Raw genomic sequence first — 21,201 nt, forward strand, 5'->3', positions numbered from 1 at the left:
AGACCCGCCTCCTGGCTCTGATTGGTCTTTTCTATTGAGCACTGGCTGAAGACAGAGGAGCTCGATATATATTTTTTGTTTTCCCCTGAGACTGTCTGTCTGATACTGTAAAATAAAATATATTTTTTAATAAAAGTTACATTTTGCAGCGTTGACTTGTGTGTGTATGTGTGTCTTTAGTTTTTTTAAATTCTGAATTTAATTTTCTCAGGATCCTCAGCTACAACTCGTTACGATGTATCCCTCCTCTAGCTCTGGCCGGCCTGCGCTCCCTAAGACTGCTGTGAGCACACACACACACACACACACGCACGCACACACACACACACACACACACACACACACACACACACACACACACACACACACACATGCAGCATCAGTATGCAGCGCCTTTCCTTTATTTCAAACTATCATTTGTTTATTTATGCTGCGTGAGACTTTCTGCCCGTGAGAGTCATTGTGCTCAGCGAGAGTTCACTTTGAATGCTCAGACCCTTTTCTGGCCTATAACTGTTTCTGTCTCCCAGCTCTCTCCATGGCAACGACATCTCTGAGCTGCAGCAGGGAATCTTCAGTGACCTGGCCTCCCTGTCTCACCTGTAAGTGCTGCACATGCATTCAGTTGCTGCGGCCGCCTGTAAAGATGTCTAGCAGAATTTTCACTATTGGTCCTTTCTCAGTCTCTGTAGATCAGGAATGGGGAACTTTTTCGTTATTACGGTCTTTGAAAGCCGGCTGAGACTGAGCTAATAAACCCAAAGGCTCCAATAATTACAACTTGGTAAAACTGCAAAATATTTATTTTTGCAAGTTTGTTTGCAATGGAATGGAATACCAACATCTCTGCACAGATAACAGAGGATCTACGTTTTATCTCGTATACCTTTTCCTAAAGGTTGAAATAACCTTAAAAGGTGCAAAACTGACTTAAAAGTAACTTTTACTCTGTCTTATTTAAAATATTGAGAAATTTTCTCTAGAACCTAGTCCAAAATTGCGTGGTAAGATTTTGTGTTTTTGCAGTGAAATCAGTGTTAGAAATTGAACTCCAACAATGAAGTCTGGGGGAATTAAAATGCCAAAAATTAGGAGCTTAAATTTTTGATTTAAGAGGCCATTTTATACACTGTTCTTCTTGAGTATGCTTAGCTCCTTCAGTGTTTGCAACAGATCTGTTTTGTGTCTCTGTCTGTGCAGCTGGAGCTTAAATTAACCTTAATATCAGTGCAGACAAAGACAACCCCGTTTCCCTTTTGACCTCCTCCTCATATTAGTGTCTTATCATGCCTCCTTGTCTTACTATTTGTTCAGAGCAATTGGAGCCAACCCTCTGTACTGTGACTGCCGGCTGCTCTGGCTGTCAGACTGGGTGAAGAGCGGCTATAAGGAGCCGGGCATCGCGCGCTGCGCCGGACCCCAGGGCCTGGAGGGCAAACTGCTGCTCACCACACCTGCTGACAAGTTCCAGTGTCTGGGTGAGTGAACAGGAAGCGCCTCTGCATGCATGTAAAGGCTGCAATTAAATCAGGAGCGATTAAATACATGTTTTCAGAGTTTGGTAGGAACTCGTTACAATTTGATGGAAAAATCGTACTTTTAGGAGTATTTTTACTATGCTGTACTTTTACTTGAGTAATTTTATTATGAAGTATTTCTACTCTTACTTAAGTAAAATGTTTGGATTCTCTACCCACTTAATGAAAAACAAAAATTCACCAGACACACACCTGCAGTTTTTGTTAAAGTTTCATAAATATTATATTGAATGAAATATATTTGGAAAAATTTTCTTTTGTGTGATTTTGTTAGTTTTTGTTACATATATGAATTATTGTCATTTCGGTTCTTAAAAAGTTTCAACATAACTTTACATTTTGGTCTGTCTGATTATGTAATTTTTAAATATTAAATGATTGATAATTTGATCAGTTACACGGTACTTGAGTTTTTACCAAACACGTTTTACTTTAACTTGAGTGTTATTTTTGGGCACTCTTCCCACCTTTGTGTTTTATACCACACATTTGTTTTTATCTACCTCTGTGCATTTGCTTCCAGCTTGATTTGGACTGTTTGACCTAACGTATTGTTTTAAACACATTCACATCACCTAAAAGTCTCATTCTTGTTCAACAGAATCAAATCAAAGGTTAACTTCCTACACCATTTCCATTTGGTGTTTTTTTTAATGTTCTAAGCTAATAATCATGCATGAGGAAACGCCTCCTAATGAACGATGTTTAATGAAATGTTTTTAGTTGGTGTAGCTCAGTAGAGGAGTTGGTGGCTGCTACTCCCACACACTCGCAGCTCCAGGCAGTGCAGACGGATCTAATCTACAGAAATCTGCAGAAAATCGCCTATGTACACACATTAAACCAGAATTTGCTGCAGGTGGATGTTATGCGGCACTGCTCTGCAAGCTATTTTTATAAAATATTTAAAACGACATGCAGTGCAATGAGGTTTTACTAACAAAACCAGTTATTTTGAGAAGCTCTTTGTTCCTTCTATACATATGCTTTATGCATTCTCCTAAAACATTGAAACACTGCTATGCTATTTAATTTATCCGATATGTACATCCATTCAATCTTTTTTTTAAGTGACTTGAAACTAAATGATGTATAATCTGCTCAATAATTTCCAATAATAATCAATAATTTGATTATTATTCAATAATTTTAATAGTTCATCTCTGCCTCTGTGTTATTCTCAAAAAAAGCTTTTTGTGTTTGTTCTGTACCAAGTTTTAATATTCAACACAGCATCCAGGCTATTTGGCCAAAAAAAATGACAGTGAATGAAAAAAATGGGGCTTTAACAGAAGCTCAAGTGCAAGAAAAATCATAGTGTCTTGTTATTTTTGTAATTTTTAAATTCAGGATTACTCATCATGATTGCTTTCTGAGTTTTAAACACTTTGGTTTTTGGTAGTAGTTTATATTTGTGTACAGTTAAAGTACAGGCTTTAAAAATCTCCTTTAATCATTTTTAGATATTTTTGTGTTTTTGTTGAGAATACTAAATGTATTTTTTATTCATTACATTATATTTGTGATCATTTGGAGCAGAAATAATTGGAATTAAATTGTTTTTTTTCTCTAGTCAGAGATAATACGTGACAGAAAGGTGACTTATTTGGAAGAACATTCAGATATTAAGATTTTTATTGGGATTGACCGAACACACGGGATTATAAATTAGATTATCAGATGGTCAACTTAAAGTCTGAGATGGAGAACATTTTGGACAGGGTTCTTGAAACAGAGCGAGAGGGACATAGTTGTTGTGCTGTGGCGCCCCCTAATGGTAACAGCTGGAAAAAAAGAGTTAGTCATTTATTTTCAGTTTTCCTTTATAATGCTGTCTTATCTAGCCATAATCACCTTTCTTGTCATATGTGCCCACTTTTATGCCAGTGGCTTTCCACTCTTCATCAGTCACAGCGCCCTCTAGTGGTCTCAACGTCTTCAGAGTTTCAAACACAGCTGGAAACGTTGCTGCCTTTGGTAATTTGCAGTCAAGCAGCAATTTAATTTGTCAAATAATTGTAAACGACAACAAAGCGAATCATAACATTATTAATTGACTAATTATCACTCTAATAAATTTTATCCTTAGCATTATAATCAGGAGATCCAGGTTTTCCTGCCTGAACTATTTTCTATCTATGCCATTGTTTGTGTTTTATGATTTTTCTACGTTTCAAAGGATCAGCCTGTCATCTGTCCACCTGAACCACACATCGCCTTTCTTCCTGTAAGGTGATGTGTGGTTCAGGTGGACAGATGTATTCTGTTTTTCCTCCATTAGCCTATATTGCATACCTGCCAGTCACTTCTTCCCGTGACTGACGTGTTCCTCAGGTCCCCAAATAGCAGAGCTATGAGGTGACTGCACCGTCTGCCAGTTTCAGGCACTCGTCAGATGAGGGCTGCCTCTGAGCCAAAACCTGAAAAACAAAAATAAGGAGGAAGAGAGCAATCACATGTGGAAAGTGGGGGGGGGAATCACTTTATAAATTTAAATAATATACCAGAAAAACAACAAGAATCCAAATTATAGGGTTCTTGTTACGCTAAAATAATAATTTCAGCATGATTTGCATGTCAAAAAATAAAACGTCTGATTAACTGAACAATGTTAGGTCTGCTTATTTTGATGCACAATTTTCTTTGGAGAGGTTGTTATGTTTCTCTCGTACTGTAATGCCACTTGAGGTGCTACGCTAGCAAACCAAATTCTGCCTATGTGTGTGTGTGTGTGTGTGTGTGGGGGTGTGTGTGCGTGTGTAATCAGGTCCAGTGGACATTTCTGTTCAGGCCAAATGCACTCCATGCGTTTCCTCCCCTTGCCAGAACCAGGGAACCTGCCAAATCCACCAAACCCAGCAGTACACCTGCGCCTGCAAGTCGGGTTTTACGGTATGAATCTAAACGTAAAGGTGGGATTTAGAGGAAATGATGGGATATAATCAACCCAACGTCCACCATCTTGCATGTGCATGTTTCATGACTGTCAGAATCAGCTTTTTTGGTGACAATTGTTCACAAGCAAGGAATTTGATTTCATTTTCAGGACATTAAGTGTAAACTTTAGAGTATATGTCAAACTTGAGGTCCAGGGGCCAAATCCGGCCAGCCGTAGCTGTTTATGTGGCCCTGTTGACTCTGAGGGAGGTTTAAAAATAGCCTTTAAAAAACCCATGTTTTTTTTAAAACTTATTTATAAATCAGTGAAATTAAAGCTGCTTTTTATGACAATGCAGAATTGTAGATAGACAGAAGAGAAAGAGTAAATATCTGTCCAAAAACTCAGAAATGTAAAAATTTGAAAACTAGAAAAATAAACATGGACATTTCTGAGCTTCAAAAGTCAAATATATGTTGAAAAAAATGAAGACATTTTGAGATTAATCTCAAAATTAATAAAATAAATGTTCCACTTTTGAAACTTTTTTAAGTTTCAAAAGTAGAACATTTAAAACTTTTGAAACTGAAATTTTCATATTCTTCCTAGAAAATTTCTGAGATTAGTCTAAAAATGTCTGAGTTTTTTTCTAGAAAATGTTTGACTTTTCAAACTAAGAAATTTCCAAGTTTTTTCTAATAAAACTCGGAGTTTAATCGCAAAATGAGTTTTTTTCCTAAAACATTTGTGACTTTTTAAACTCAAGAATTTCTGAAATTTTCTGAGTTTCTAGAATATTTCTGAGTTTAGTCTCAAAATATTTTGGCGGAAATGTATTTTTTTGTGCTATCTACAGATTCCCTAATATGCTGTTGTATTAGGGCATCTTTGCACATTTTTTCAATTTGAAAAGATGTTCCATATTACTGATTTCGTAATAAGTACTAATTGAATGTAGAGACAGCTATTTATTAATATTTTAACAACTTATCATTACATTCATGATGTTAATACTGCTCAAAATGAAAACAAGTTTGACAGCCCTGGACCTGCACAAGTCTTGGATATTGTCTTTCTTACTAACCCGTTCTTTAGATGAGTTGATCTTTCATACTTACTGTGTTTTCTGGGCATACAGGGTAAACACTGCGAGACTCCAATCGATGCTTGTGTCAGCAACCCCTGCACCAATGGAGGAAGCTGCCTGAGAGACGAGCAGACAGGAGGCTTCAGGTAGCATCGTTGTGGTTGGCAGTAAACAAAATCAACAACGCCACTATCACTATACACAAATATATACTATTAATAGTGCTTCCTGTATAGATGTTATGGCAAATTTCCTTATTTAAAAAATGTCCAGCTGCTTAATTTTCTTGCAAAAATCTTCCTTTCTAGTCAGCAATCTGTTTTTTACTCAACCACCTGTATTCACTAGGTGTTTTTTGTGGTTTTGCATTTTAAGCAGCTCTTGAGAGCCATAAAACTTTATAGTAACTGTGCCCAGTTACTGTAGATATCATGAAGCATTTGTTCTGTAAAATAAGTAAAATTTAAAACTGTTGCATGTGTGCTAATTTAATGACATTTATGATAATGGTTAGAAATATTTTCAGCAAATTACTAGTAGTTGACAGGCGATATGGCCACTGCCATGCTAACAGGCTAACAAGAGAAATGTCTACATTCACAGTTACACATGTTGATTTTTTGTTGTGTTTGATGTGTCACAAGCATTTCTTCTATTTGGTTTTCCATTTCTTTTGGATGTGTCATTAAGAATCTGAAGAATAGCCGCAGCTTTTTAAACCTACTAAACGTCTTTCTAGAAAAAATCCTGGCCAAATGTGGCCAATAGGGGGCGAGATTTTTAAAAGTTCTTTTGAAAATGCAACCACTCCGTTTGGGAGATGTTTTCAACCAACAAATCTAGGCTCATAAATGCACATTAATACAGACTGAGTTCTACACAATATACATATATTATTTTATTATTTTCTCTCTTTCTACCAAAAACTGCATAATAAAAGTTTTCAGTCTGGTGCTTTGGTCTCAACTAGCCCTTTTTTTGAAGGATAATTTTGTTTACAGATACTTCATAATTAATTTTATTTGTTGTTTCTGTTGTTTTGTTTATTTAATTTGGATATTTAAAATGTTTTCCAGTTCCAGCTTTTAAATGTTCATTAGAATTTAAAGTTTATTGATCTTTGAGAATGTGTTCTTGCATTATTATACCATTACCATTATATCACTTGAAAATGGCCTCAAATAACACTGAGGCCATTTTCAGTGTTATTTGCGATAACTTGTAGGACAATTTATCGTCAAGTAAAATGTGTTACTGTGACAGGGCTAGTAATAAAAGAAAAAAAGGAAAACACATTAATAAATTCAATAAAACAAAACAGATACTAACAGTCAGAAAACAAATCAAACACAAGAATTAGTGGCTCACCGAAGGGTCAGAGGAGGCATGCACTGCCCAACCAGATGAGTACTCTTTTTAAATAAATTTTTTACAAGTAAAAAATAACTTGTATTTGTTTGTTTTTACCCTATTAGCTGCGCGTGTGCATTCGGTTTCCATGGCACATTTTGCGAGGTCAACATGGATGACTGCGAGGATCACGGATGTGACAATGGCGCCACCTGTGTCGATGGAGTTGGCAACTACAGCTGCTTGTGTCCTCCTAACTACAGAGGTACGCCGTAGTACCTTTTGAATCAAATAGTCAGAGAAAAATAATCTGGCTGTTTGAAAAAAAGATCTGCACTCTGTTTTTTAGTCAATCCTTGTTTCTCACTTCTTGTTTCAAGGTCTGCTTTGTGAAGAGGAGGATGATGTTTGTTCTCCAGGTAGAAATCCTTGTCAGCACCAGTCCACCTGCATCAGCAGTCCTACAGGCCTCAGGTAAAAAACACATATGCACACACACAGGCTTGACTTGTGGGAACTTTACATTGACTGCCATTCTTTTTCTACAGCCTAATGTTAACCATCACATACCTAATCCCTAACCCTAACCAAAACTCAATTCTCACCTTAGTCCTAAATCTAACCCCTGACCCAACAGTGTCTCCCCTTATGGGGACCAGGCTTTGGTCCCCATAAGGAGCAGTGGGTCCCCACAAGGTAGTATGTGTCAGGAAAATAGTCCCCACAAGGTATTACACGCACACACACACCCACACACACACACCCACATGCACATCTCTTTTTATCATTGCCAAACTTAGCGTAATTTGAGATTCCACCGTAACCTTTGATGAATTTTGTGTTGATTTTCTACAATGATGAACCAGGTGTCAAGTATGTGATTATGGTGCATCTGTGTGGAGGTGTGCGTGGGCGTGTGTGTGTGAACCAGGTTTTTATATCCTCGTGGGGACCTATTTCTGTCTACAATGTGGGGCAGTGGGGACCACTGCTCCTTGTGGGGACATTTTCTTGGTTCCCATGATTGGAAATGCTGTTTTTGAGTTGGGGGTTAAGTATGTAATTGGTAGGGCTAAGGTTAGGCTGCAGAAAATGAATGAAGTCAATGTAAAGTCCCCACAAGACATAAAAACACGACTGTGTGTGTTTTTGTTTTTTTTTTCTCCAGGTGTGTGTGTATCCCTGGCTGGGTGGGACCAGACTGCGGCATCGACTACAACGAGTGCGCAGATCACCGCTGTCAGAACTCAGCTCAGTGCGTCGACCATCTGGACGGTTACAGCTGCGACTGCCTGCGGGGATTCAGGTACTGGGAAACTGGGAACTCAAGAAGGCTCAGCCAGTTATATTCCAAGGAAACGTTAATATTTGTTTTGTTTTTAAATTATATATGGACATAAATATGGTATTCATGATTACAGTTAATTTTAGGATTTATGTTTTGTATGACATTTTATCTTTCTGTTTTATAATAGCATAATATACTATTATGCTTTAATAGCATAAATTGAATTATGCTATTAAAGTCCCATCTGGAAACGTTCATTGCAAACTAGCTAACAGTAACAATAACAAATTTTGATGGACAATAAATTATCCCTGAAGTTATTGCAATAAATGATAATTGTTGTTTTCAGACTATTTTGAAATAATATAATGGTAATGGAAAAATAATGCAGGAACAAATTCTCAAAGATCAATAAACATCACATTCTAATTAACATTTAATTTGTCAGTGTGAACTGAAACAAAATATAATTATTTCCCCAGTAGATACATAACCTATTTATTATTTAGAATCAATGTTTTTGATGAACCCAAAGCATAAAAACAGTAACACTTTGAGTTGGAACATTGTGTAATAAAAGCATAAACAAAGTTATATACAAAGAAAATAAAGTTTAAACAACAGCAAGCAAAAGAAGAACAGTAAACTATATTTACATGTTCAAAGGAGTGGACAGAAGTATAAATGTATTATTACACCCACCTCTCACACATTAGTACCATCATCTAATAAATTATGAGTAAAAGTCATATTGGTATTGTTACATTTTTCAATATTACAGGATACTATAGGACTACTATCCCAGATTTCCCTTCAGTCAAATTCAGTTTTTTTTTCTACATTGGATAACAAAATACATATCTCTTGATACGAGTACAATCATATAAACAACAGTTATGAGCAAAAGTAACACAACCCCCTATGCTTTCTTTATTAATAAGTACATTTCTAATTTTTCAACTATGTTTTCCTGTTGCAACAAATGTCTTTCTGATGTATTTTGGCTCCTCAGTGGCGAGTTTTGTGAGGTGACAGATCTTCAGCAGACACCCTGCCAGATGGCCAAGTGTCAGAATGGCGCTCCCTGTAACGACAAGTTGGGGACCGCAATCTGTCAGTGTCCGCCTGGCTTTGAGGGCCAGAGTTGCGAGAAGCTGGTCAGCGTCAACTTCGTGGACAGAGATTCTTACGTCGAACTTCAGGATGTGAAAAACTGGCCTCAGTCCAACATCACATTGCAGGTCATACCTGCAATGTCAGGAAACACAATGCTTCAAATATTTAGCATCTTACGTTCTTTCACACTGACATATTGGTCCGTCTCTCTTCTTTTCTGCTTTAGGTGTCAACTGCGGAAGATAATGGCATCTTGCTGTATAATGGTGATCATGAACCGATTGCTGTAGAGCTCCATCAGGGTCACGTAAGGGTCACCTATGACCCTGGGAACCAACCTGCCACCGCTATTTACAGGTAGATACAAGTAACACACAGACAGATAAATTCAATAATCCAACCCCGAGTGACCATCCATATGAGGTACAGGTGTCCAAAGTGTGCCTCGGGGGCCATTTGTGGCCCTGGGAATGATTTTGGGCGGCCCTTTCTCAGAACTCAAGAATAGCCTAAATTTGGTTTGCCAGTTCAGGAAGTGGATACAGAATTAAAAACAATGTTAAGGTGCAGCCTTTCAAAAAAAGACAGACAATTTGAGATACTTGCCCTGCGACAGACTGGCGACCTGTCCAGGGTGTACCCCGCCTCTCGCCTGCAACGTAGCTGGAGATGGGCACCAGCAACCCTCCCGACCCCATTAGGGACAAGGGTGAACAGAAAATGGATGGATGGATGGAATTTGAGATACTAAAATGAAATATGTAAGGTGCAACACAAGTTTTCTTGCTTTTAATTTGATTTTACTTATTTGCAAAAACAACCGTTTTGACTAAAATGCAGACTTGGGCATCCCATGTTAATAAACTATTCAAAATAAAGCAAGAGTGAGCTATATACTGTACCTGTTGCCAGAAAGACAAGATAAAGAAAAGAAAAATACAGTCAACCTGAAAAAATTAGGATACGGTTATTTTTTTTTAAACTGGCAAACCTGCGAAGTATTTTTGTCAAATACTTTGCAGGAAGGGACAATGATTACACTTATAAAGGACAGGATTACTGTAAATCAGTGTTTGTGTGAATATATCATAAGTGAGAAGAAATTCTCCAACAGTCTCTTATAGATATCACCTTAGCTAAACACATCTAAATAAGACCTGCTTTATGAGTAAAGAAGTCACCAAATACATGTGGGTGGCCTGCCAAATGCTGCACTGGGAGGACTGGATAGTCTTGGAGTTTAACCTTAAAGGGAACCTATTATCCAAAATTCACATTTTGGTTGTTTTCATACTTCCATTTGGGTCACAACTGCTTTTAAAAACAACACAGACACTTTTTGGCAATAAATTAATGTTTTTGGTGTCTGGAAAATGATGCCCTGCGACAGACTGGCGACCTGTCCAGGGTGTACCCCGCCTCTCGCCCGGAACGTAGCTGGAGATGGGCACCAGCAACCCTCCTGACCCCATTAGGGACAAGGGTGACCAGAAAATGGATGGATGGATGGATGGATGGAAAATGAGCCATTTTAAGAACTTCTCGTTACCAAGCAACCCCAGCTGAGTCCCAGCATGTTTGATCAACTGGTTTTACCACTGTACAATCGCTGCTAGAAAAGACAAGTGCTTTGTTGTTGACTTACCATCCAGAAACCGCTGCTGCACTCTTGTATATTGTGCAGGAGGCTTCACTTCTGCTTTTCAAAGACATACAGTTGTATAATTACGGATCTTTTTACAGCCATTTTCATGTGTGAGTGTAAATGCAGAGTTAGGTGGCGTGGCCAGCAGCGGATTATTTGTATTTAGAGTGACAAGACACCCTAAAACACCTCAAAATTGGCCGAACTGAGCAGACTAAAATCTCATTATCTAAGAATGATTTTGTGTAAAAGATTTAATGAGCATGTTTTGTGTAACCCATAGACCTATGACCTGTTCAAGGTCACCTTTAGCAGCAGATTAGATTGTCTTTAAGCATATTTACCTTCAATCACAAAATTGGTGATAATCTTCTCATTGTAAGAAAACTAAATGTTATATTTTGGGTCCATTTAGAGGATTTATCTAGAGTTTTAAGCATCATCTCAGTTTGGAGCAGTTCAGTTTGTGTCGATTCATGATCTATATATTGTAGCTTAGAGAAAGAATCCTGTGTTGTTTGGGGAGGAGCTGATGAACACAGCCTTTGTCATCTGAATAAAATGGCAGATGCTGCCAAAAACACTTGAGATAAAGAGACCACTCAATCAGATGCAGAGAGCCTAAATGTTCAGATGAGGAGGAAGAGACGTGTCCACCTGGCACATTCTCACACTCATAATCATACTAAGGATTCAGAATAAATTCTATTAAAGCAGCGTCAAGGATAAAATCTGCTTTACTAATTGCGCTTTGAGATCATTTGAGGACATTCACAATCGTGTTTTCTTGTCCTTTTAGAAAGGTTTTTCATTTAGGATCATCCAGTTATAGAGAAACATCTCCACTGAATGATGCTAATATCACCGCGTTTGTTTCTGCTCTTCGCCCTTTAGCCAGGAATGTCTTTGTCTGATCCTCCTTCTATATAGATGTGAGAAATTGAATTTTGCTTAATCTGAACTTGGTTGTGAACTTCTTGTTCCAATAACAAAGGCTTTTTCCTAGGACTTTGTAGCTCATTTCCTCTTTCATCAAACTCATAAAAATATTATCTTTTTCCAATATTGCATAATTGTGAGGATTTTCACTCTGCTTAAGGTCAGCTTAATGTCTGACTGTGCTAGATTTTTGTTGTGAAGAGCAAACACTGGGACTCATTTATTTTTCAGTGAAGTACAAGCAGAATATCTATGGTCACACTGACAAGGCCAAAAGCGGTAGGGAAGTTTAACAATGTACCTGTCTCTATGGAAACTTTTTTACAATGATCAATGAGTTATTGAGCAGGAACTTACCAAAAATTAATTTAAAAAATCTGTATATATGAGGATTAGTTGAAATAGTCAAGTAGTGTGGTGGCAAACCCAATTGCTTAAAGGGGCAGTATTATGTAAAATCAACATTTTCGGTTTTAAATCATGTATTAATGTTATTTCCTCACCAAAACAAAACTGGAGTGTTTCTTTCATGCATTTAAAAGGTTAATAGAGGAGCGATGTTGTGATGACTTCCTGATGTGTTGGAAAGAGCTGTAGCTTCTTAAAGAGACAGAGACCCACTTTCAATATCATAGTCAAAATTCTTTTAAGTCATGTTTGATATATACAGCATTTTCTTAACAATACAGAACATTGTTGTGCTATAAAATGGCACTAGATGCTTGGAAAATACATAATGCAGCCCCTTTAACATCCCTTAGTCTTTAAGCTTGTTCCAGATCCTTATTGACATTATTCTGTCTTTTAAGTCTAAAACAGTTTTACCCACATATAGAAGTTTTTACAGATATACAAACAGAGGTATTGAAGAAATAATTCAAATCTAATAATACTAACAACTGAAGTACTCTCACTACACCTGCCGCAATAAACAGTAAATCAATTAATCGCATAATAAATTAAAATGAAGTCAATAATTTTATTGATTGAGTGATCGTTTTTTCGTTTTTCTCTTTCTGCCAAAAACTGAATGATAAAAGTTTTCAGTCTGGTGTTTTGGTCTCAACTAGCCCTGTTTTTGAAGGACAATTTTGTTTAAGGACTTTGTAATATTATTTGTTGTTTCTGTTGTTGTGCTTATTTATTTTGGATATTTAAAATGTTGCTCAGTTCCAGTGTTAAATGTTTATTAAAATTAAAAGTTTATTGAGCTTTCATAATGTGCTTTTGCAATGTTATGCCATTATTACAATTATATTACTTGAAAATGGTCTAAAAAAGCAACAATATTATCATTTATCGCAATAACTGCTGGGACAATTTATGCTCTAGCAAAATCTGTTATCCTGACAGGCCTAGTCTGTTCCCACTTTCTTACAGCTGTTTTCATGTTGAATCTATATATTTATAGAAAAGTGACATTAACCACAACAATCATAACGATAGGTCTGAAATTTCCCTGTTAGCTACATGTCTTTACTATTTGCATGATTATCATTTCTATGTTGTACACTGGGAAAAATAAGAGAAATGCTTGGTTTTCTTTGCAGCTCTGAGACGGTAAACGATGGTAATTTCCACACGGTTGAGCTGGTGACCTTTAATCAGATGGTGAACCTGTCTGTGGATGGAGGAGAGCCAACGACTCTGGACAGCCAAGGCCGCGGCCAGCCGCTGACTAGAGAGACGCCTCTTTACGTGGGAGGTAGGAGCGGTGGGCGGCTTAATGCCTCAGCTCAGACATAAATATCTCTGCTGAAACCAGTGCAGGTCCACATAAAGAGCTGCTTTGGTTTGTCTGGCCAGGTATGCCCGAGGAGGTTATACCGACTTCTCGAGGCCTCTCCTCTCAGAGCCTCAACACATCCAGTTTCCACGGCTGCATCAGGAACCTCTACATAAACCACGAGCTGCAGGACTTTACCCGCAGCCAAATGAAGCCAGGGGTTGTACCGGGCTGCCAACCCTGCCGCAGACTTTACTGCCTGCATGGCATATGCCAACCCAACAGTGCACAGGTAGCAACACACAGTGCTGCGACAGTATTCCTCATAAATCTGCTAAACCGGATGTCACGGCCTTCGAAGTTCCAAAACCAAAAAGTTCCTAAAAAGGCTGTAGGTGGCAGCGGGTCGTTTGGTTCTCACACACATTTCTGACTTGATGGTTTGAAAAAATTATAGATAAAATGATAACTAAAAATCTCTTACAACTTATCTGAAAATGAAAGTTAACTTAATCTGATGTTTCAAGTTCAAAAAACTTGAAACATCAAGAGTTTTTTGATGTTTCAAGTTTCAAAATATAATATTAAAAATTATATTTTTAATCATAATTAAAAATATTATTTTACACAAACCTCCCATCGTCACACCGGACATTTGCTAAGCAAAAGGACCTCCAAAGACCGTAATCACTTAAATCGATGGGAGGGTCTAAAAGTTACCAAAGTAATCTGAACAATTCCAAATATAAAAATTAATTACAGCTTTGTGTTCTACAATAACATTACCCAAGCAAAAACTAACCTGGTAAAACTTAAGATTGACAAAAATTCAACATAAAATGTCTGCAACACAAAAACTTTGCTTAGCTCAAATAACTATGAGAGGCTGAGCAGCTAAAGTCTTTCCTCTGCCTACATCTCCCAGGATGCTTTGTGGTTCTGGATCAGAGTTTAGAGAAATTATTGAATATTCTATCAGATGTATTTTCCGTCGATATTGATCATGTGTATATTGTTATATACAGTATATTGTTGATTATTGATTTATTGCACAGCCCGATTTTAAACTGAAGCTTTGTTTTCCAGATGATTGATGAAGTGAATCTGTCTTTTTTCACAGGGCCCCCAGTGCCACTGCCAGCCAGGTTGGACAGGTCAACACTGTGACCAGCCAATCACTGTAGGCCTTAGTGGAGGGGACGTCGTCACCATGGCGAATGGTATCAACCCATGTGAGGGAAACAAGTAAGGCACTAAAATGTATTTCAGATAGGACCGAATCAATTATTAAAATAATCGTCAACTAATTTAGTAATTGATTAAGTGGTGTACGCAGACACAAAAAAAGACCGTTTGCTGAAAAAACAACACAAGCAGAGCAGTAATTAAGGCAAAACTGAACAAAATATGCATACATTTTGGATCTGAGACAAAAAAAACAAAACTTCAACTGTAAATTTGTTCTACCCAAAGTTCCTCAAGTGGCATAGTTTTAGACTTATGGGGTTCAAATGCTGTTAAAAAACAAACAAAGAAAAAGTCTCCTACGATTCACTTTTACTGCACAGTTTTTGATAAGTTTATCCAAATAATAATCTGATCATCCACACAATGTATTGATGCGAAGGGCTGCGCTTTTCTCATTTTTATGTTTAAAGTATTTGCTACGAATCGTTCACTAGAGGGATACTAGTTTATTACATTTTAGACAATAAAATGTTTATTTTCTTATTTAAAAAGGGAATTGAATTATTTTTGTTTGCATTTTTACTCTATTTATAATATTGTATAACAGAAGCTTAAGTGTTTTGATAAAAACTCTGAATAATGTGCCATTTTTTTATCTGATTAATCGATTAATTGTCAGAATAATTGATTACAAAATAATAGATTAGTTGCAGTCCTAATTTCAGACCTTCATGTTTTTTTCAGATGTCCATATACTCATGTCACATCAATGTATTATTGATTTTTATTAGTTTTAAAAGGGAATCTTCCACTAATCCCCTTCACACTCTTCCAGGTGTGTGAAGGGCGTCTGCATGGTGCTGGATGCTCAAACCTACCGCTGTGAATGTGAGAAGGGATTCAGAGGAGCGCTGTGCAACCTCCAGGAGGAGCCCGCCGGCTCGTGCCAGAGGCTGCAGTGTCTTCACGGCTGGTGTCAAAAGACGGAGGACGGAGAGAGCTGTGTGTGCGAGCCGGGATACACTGGAGAGAGCTGCGATACAGGTGAAAATAACAGATGGATCAGAACCAATGTTGGTATATATTAGAGGATTTTTCTTCAGCTCCTCATCCAAACTGATCTATAATTTTCCTCCATCCACTGAAATGCACATTTGTTTTAAAGTAGTACGCACAGACAAAACAAGACAAAAATACAACTTACACTGGCAGATTTATTCACTTACGATGTGGGAAAATGTCTTATTTTAAGTGAAAAAATCTGCCAGGGAATTGGTACTTTTTAATCAATGCAATATTAAAAATAGTAAAGAGGCTGGTCATCAACCTGATTGCTTTGGCCCTAAACCAAATGCCTTCATTTTACCTTTTAATCTGTGATAATCCCAGATTATCTGCCCACAGTCCAAGACTGTGCAGTTTCTGCCTCAAGCTGAATGCCTCCATATTAGCATCCCAACACCTTTACTTTTACATAAAGGTAAAAGTAAAGGTGGGAGCTGTCAAAGAAAATACTGAAGAGTAAAAAAGTATTTGGTAAAAAGTCTACTCAAGTACTGTATAATTCTTTTAATTATCCAATATTTAATATTTAAAGATTACATAATCAGACGGGCCAAAATATAAAGCTAAGTCGACATTCTGGTATTTTAAGGATGAAAATGACAATAACTCATATGAGTAACATACAATAATCAGGCAAAAGAAAATTGTTTTTAAATCAGTTTCTTTCAATAAAAAACTGCAGCTGTGTGTCTGTCTGGTGAATTTTTGGTTAAAACATGTTTGTTTTTCAGTCAGTGGGTAGAAAATCCAGACATTTTACTCAAGTAAAAGTAAAAAGTACGGCATAGTAAAAACACTCTGAAAAGGTCTGTTTTTTTCTTTCAAAAACGTTTCTCCGCTCTATCAGACTCTGGTTTTAGGAAGCATTTCCTAACCGTGACGCTGTGTTGCCGCTTGCAGAGACCCCATGTCGAGGTGAGCCGGTCCGAGACTACCACCGGCTGCAGCGCGGCTCCGTTCTCTGCCAGACATCAAAACCGTTCTCCTGGGTCGACTGTCGGGGTCACTGCCGGGCTGAAGCCGAGCGGGGAGCTGCCGCCGTTTCCTGCTGCGCCCCTCTGAGGGTCCGGCGGCGGCGGATCACCTTCGAATGCGATGATGGGACGTCGTTTACGCAGGATGTGGAGAAGCCTGTGGAATGTGGCTGCAAGAAATGTGTGTAACTCTGAGGAAGGGAAGATGAACGATATCCCACAGGCAGACCGCTTGAAACCCAGAACCCAACGCCAGCAGGCAGACCGTATCAAACCCAGAACCAGACGCCACTAGGCAGACCGCTTGAAACCCAGAACCCAACGCCAGCAGGCAGACCGTATCAAACCCAGAACCCAACGCCAGCAGGCAGACCGTATCAAACCCAGAACCCAACGCCAGCAGGCAGACCGCTTGAAACCCAGAACCCAACGCCAGTATGCAGACCATATCAAACCCAGAACCCAACACCAGCAGGCAGACCGTATCAAACCCAGAACCCAACGCCAGCAGGCAGACCGTATCAAACCCAGAACCCAACGCCAGCAGGCAGACCGTATCAAACCCAGAACCCAACGCCAGCAGGCAGACCGCTTGAAACCCAGAACCCAACGCCAGTATGCAGACCATATCAAACCCAGAACCCAACGCCAGCAGGCAGACCGTATCAAACCCAGAACCCAACGCCAGCAGGCAGACCGTATCAAACCCAGAACCCAACGCCAGCAGGCAGACCGCTTGAAACCCAGAACCCAACGCCAGTATGCAGACCATATCAAACCCAGAACCCAACGCCAGCAGGCAGACCGTATCAAACCCAGAACCCAATGCCAGCAGGCAGACCGTATCAAACCCAGAACCCAACGCCAGCAGGCAGACCGTATCAAACCCAGAACCCAACGCCAGCAGGCAGACCGTATCAAACCCAGAACCCAACGCCAGCAGGCAGACCGTATCAAACCCAGAACCCAACGCCAGCAGGCAGACCGTATCAAACCCAGAACCCAACGCCAGCAGGCAGACCGCTTGAAACCCAGAACCCAACGCCAGTATGCAGACCATATCAAACCCAGAACCCAACGCCAGCAGGCAGACCGTATCAAACCCAGAACCCAACGCCAGCAGGCAGACCGTATCAAACCCAGAACCCAACGCCAGCAGGCAGACCGTATCAAACCCAGAACCCAACGCCAGCAGGCAGACCGTATCAAACCCAGAACCCAACGCCAGCAGGCAGACCGTGTCAAACCCAGAACCCAATCCGGCTCCAGGTCCGATCGCCACAGGAGGAAACTTGCTTTTTGTTGTTCGGTACTTGCACACACCAGCTGTTTTGAGATGTTTCTTCATCAACAAGTCGACCTCGTCCTCCTCACCTGCAGAGGTGTTCAAAGTGTGGCCCGCGGGCCATTTGCAGTCCATGTAGTGATTTATTTGGCCCACGACTCCAAGATGATGCAATTGATCCCTGAAGTACAGTGGAGTATTATGGCCATGCTAAGAAAATGTAAAGAATATAAATTCTAGAATAAAATCATAATATTATAAAAGTAAAGTCATAATATTATGAGAATAAAATTGTAGTGTTACAAGAATAAAGTCATAACATTGCAAGTTTATTCTCATGACTTTACTCTTGTAATATTTCATATTTATTCTTGTGATATTATATTATGACTTTATTCTTGTAATTTTATTTATTAGTTTTTTCTTAGTATGATTCTAATACTAATTTGTACCTTAGTACAGGTGGTTGAGATTTTTTATTTTTATTTGAAACCAGGACAAAATCATTCTAGTCAAATTAAAATCTTACAATAGAAAATGTTTGCTGCAACAAAAAGTATTCAGTACTTTTAGCGTTTTGTATTTTCTTATGAAAACCACATTTATTCAGCAGGTTTTCATGCTTCCGACTGCTTTTAATTAATTTATTGGACAAATATTACATTTTTTAATAAAAGTAACCTAAAAATTGCTTTTATTGCTCAAAGTTGACAAAAAATGTTTTATTATTTTCAGTCGAGACTTTTAAAAATTCTTTGATGAGGCAAACATTTTGGATGTACAATAGTTTACATTCCAACAACAACATCAACAAGAAGAATCCATTTTAATCATTTGGTTGCAACTTAGTTTAGCTTTTTTAAAATGTCAAAATTAATTTTGATTGATGTTTTTGGCCGATGTGACAAAAGTTTGGACACCCCTGCCTTAGCGTTGCACACCAACAAATACAGCTCTGGAAAAAACTAATAGACCAATTAAAATGATCCGTTTTTTGATTTTACTCTTTATAGGTTTATGATTTAGTAAAATTAACTTTGTTCTTTTATTCTATGAACTACTGACAACATGTCTCTGAAATTCCAAGCAAAAATGTAGTATTTATTTGCAGAAAATGAGAAATGGTCAAAATAACAAAAACGATGCAGTGATTTCAGACCTCAAATAATGCAAAGAAAACAAGTTCATGTTCATTTCTAAACAATACTAATTTTTTAACTCAGGAAGAGTTCAGAAATCAATATTTGGTGGAAAAACCAGGGAGTTTCCAACCCGGTTCAGTGCAGCGGACTCTTAGTTTTTCCAGATCTGTATTTATATGTGAGAGTTTAAGTTCTGATGTCCATTCAGTAAACACAGACTTTTCTAGATTTATTTATATCACTGGATAAGAGGATCTGTAAACTGTTTCCCAGTATCGCACAGGCATCAAGTGTCCAGCTTGTTACCCTTCAAGATGTTAGCGAATATGCTAATAAGCAGCAGGTTTCCTTTGGTAACTACATATCTGAAAAAAGAGGAGTTTATGCAACACTGAAATCTGATTCCTGGCATCTGCCTCACATTATCTGGTGAAACTATCAGACAGAACGCGCTGTGGGAAAAACGCAACGTGTTACCTAGAGATGCTTCCAACATCTGTCTTCTGCTCAAAACATGCGCTCTCTCTCTCGCTTTCTCTCCGTTCAGTCAATTATGTGGAGATATAGTGGCGTAAAAATGTCTCACCCTGTAAATCTGTCTTTTATCCCGAGCCCATGTGTTCTTATTCAGCCAGACCATTTGGTCTGGCTGAATAAGAAATGAACCAGATTCCCATTTTCTGCACAGACCTCCCAGGGGAGAGAAACGTAAAACTGGGATGAACTAAACACACAGGTATCTTTTTTCATAGCCCACCTTTACAGTAGAAATAAACCTGCTTACAGTCTGATATGTAAGCAGGTTTATTTCTACCTGCTGGTCATTATTCTGTCCTTGTGTGGCAGCAGAACAGGAGATGCCAGGTTCTTAAATAACACCTGAATGAAGGATCATGCTGGCAGCCGTAATGCATTCAGCATCGTCTCGGCCAGAAGCTGACCTTGAGGTTTCCAAGTGTCGCTGCACAAGATGGTGACTGCGTCCATCTTCATTATACAGTCGCTAGTTTACAATTGAGATTCTGCTGCTTAAGTGCACCCCTGGTGATTTTCCAAGGTCACATGTTGGACTTTTTACACGGAGAACAGTTATACAAATACGCTTTTCCTCCCTAAGAGTAAGTAACGCCATCATGTGTATGACTGAATACCTGATTGTTGGCTTATTAGCATAAGTAAGTGTTCACTCAACCGCTTGCTGATCACTATTGTTTATCTAAAAGTCGTGCAGATTAAAGTCAGTTTCCCTTCTTTATTCAAAGTTTTTTTTTCAGTTTTACGGCTATGAACATCAGTTATTTATTTAAGCAGAAGAGGCCTCCTCCATGAGAGCAGTTCCTATAAAACAGGGTTTTACTTTTCAAACCAACAGAATAACTACGTTGAAAAAATGCCTATAATTTTAGTCTTCAGAGCAGCTAGAGAGGTTATTAAACAACAACTTATGTTTACTTTATTTTGAAAAGCCTGGCGGCATTTTCCAAATCCAGCATAAAAAACAAAAAGGTTGAAAAGTCCAACAGGTAAAATAGAGCAACCTTGGCATAAACCCTTCAGCCTTCCTGTTATCAGCTGACAGGTTTGCTCTTACTCTCACAGACATAACACAGAAAACACTTCCATTTAAATTGTTTATTACATCTCTACATAATAATAATAACTAACTTTTAATCTTCCTCACTCTGTAACAACTTCCACACTGAAGAATGGTGTTGACACCACAATCTGTTAGCGATTATATATGAGACGCTTGGAAATGGTTGGATTGGATGGTAGAGTTTCCTACAGAAGCCAAGAGTTTCCGCATATACTTTTCCCCTGTGGTTTTCTCGAGATCACAGTGATTGGTGTGTGTTAAACCTGATTTGAGATTATGGATGCTGTTATCTCAAGAAAATCATCAGGAAAAAGTATACGCGAGAAACGTCCGTTCTGGGCTTCCGTAGTTTCCTGTGAATCTCTATTTGTCCCTCATTAACA

The 21,201-nt window shown here is 38.4% G+C and overlaps 1 protein-coding gene across 2 annotated transcripts in view; it reads left to right on the top strand.

Annotated features, from left to right (window-relative positions):
• LOC114145604 (slit homolog 1 protein-like) overlaps positions 1-17,090 on the top strand; it is a 60,856-nt gene extending 43,766 nt beyond the window's left edge. For both annotated transcript variants that reach the window (XM_028019247.1, XM_028019248.1), the window contains 15 exons: positions 212-283; positions 531-602; positions 1,315-1,478; positions 4,306-4,430; positions 5,555-5,649; positions 6,979-7,118; positions 7,234-7,327; positions 8,022-8,159; positions 9,154-9,382; positions 9,484-9,614; positions 13,392-13,546; positions 13,648-13,859; positions 14,688-14,812; positions 15,591-15,799; positions 16,721-17,090. In XM_028019247.1, the coding sequence (XP_027875048.1) occupies positions 212-283; positions 531-602; positions 1,315-1,478; positions 4,306-4,430; positions 5,555-5,649; positions 6,979-7,118; positions 7,234-7,327; positions 8,022-8,159; positions 9,154-9,382; positions 9,484-9,614; positions 13,392-13,546; positions 13,648-13,859; positions 14,688-14,812; positions 15,591-15,799; positions 16,721-16,983 (2,224 nt within the window). In that variant the 3' untranslated portion in view covers positions 16,984-17,090. The remainder of the gene's footprint in view (positions 1-211; positions 284-530; positions 603-1,314; positions 1,479-4,305; positions 4,431-5,554; positions 5,650-6,978; positions 7,119-7,233; positions 7,328-8,021; positions 8,160-9,153; positions 9,383-9,483; positions 9,615-13,391; positions 13,547-13,647; positions 13,860-14,687; positions 14,813-15,590; positions 15,800-16,720) is intronic.
• The last annotated feature ends 4,111 nt before the right edge of the window (positions 17,091-21,201 follow it).

Source organism: Xiphophorus couchianus, chromosome 5 (assembly GCF_001444195.1).
Source record: "Xiphophorus couchianus chromosome 5, X_couchianus-1.0, whole genome shotgun sequence".
NCBI lineage: Eukaryota > Metazoa > Chordata > Actinopteri > Cyprinodontiformes > Poeciliidae > Xiphophorus > Xiphophorus couchianus.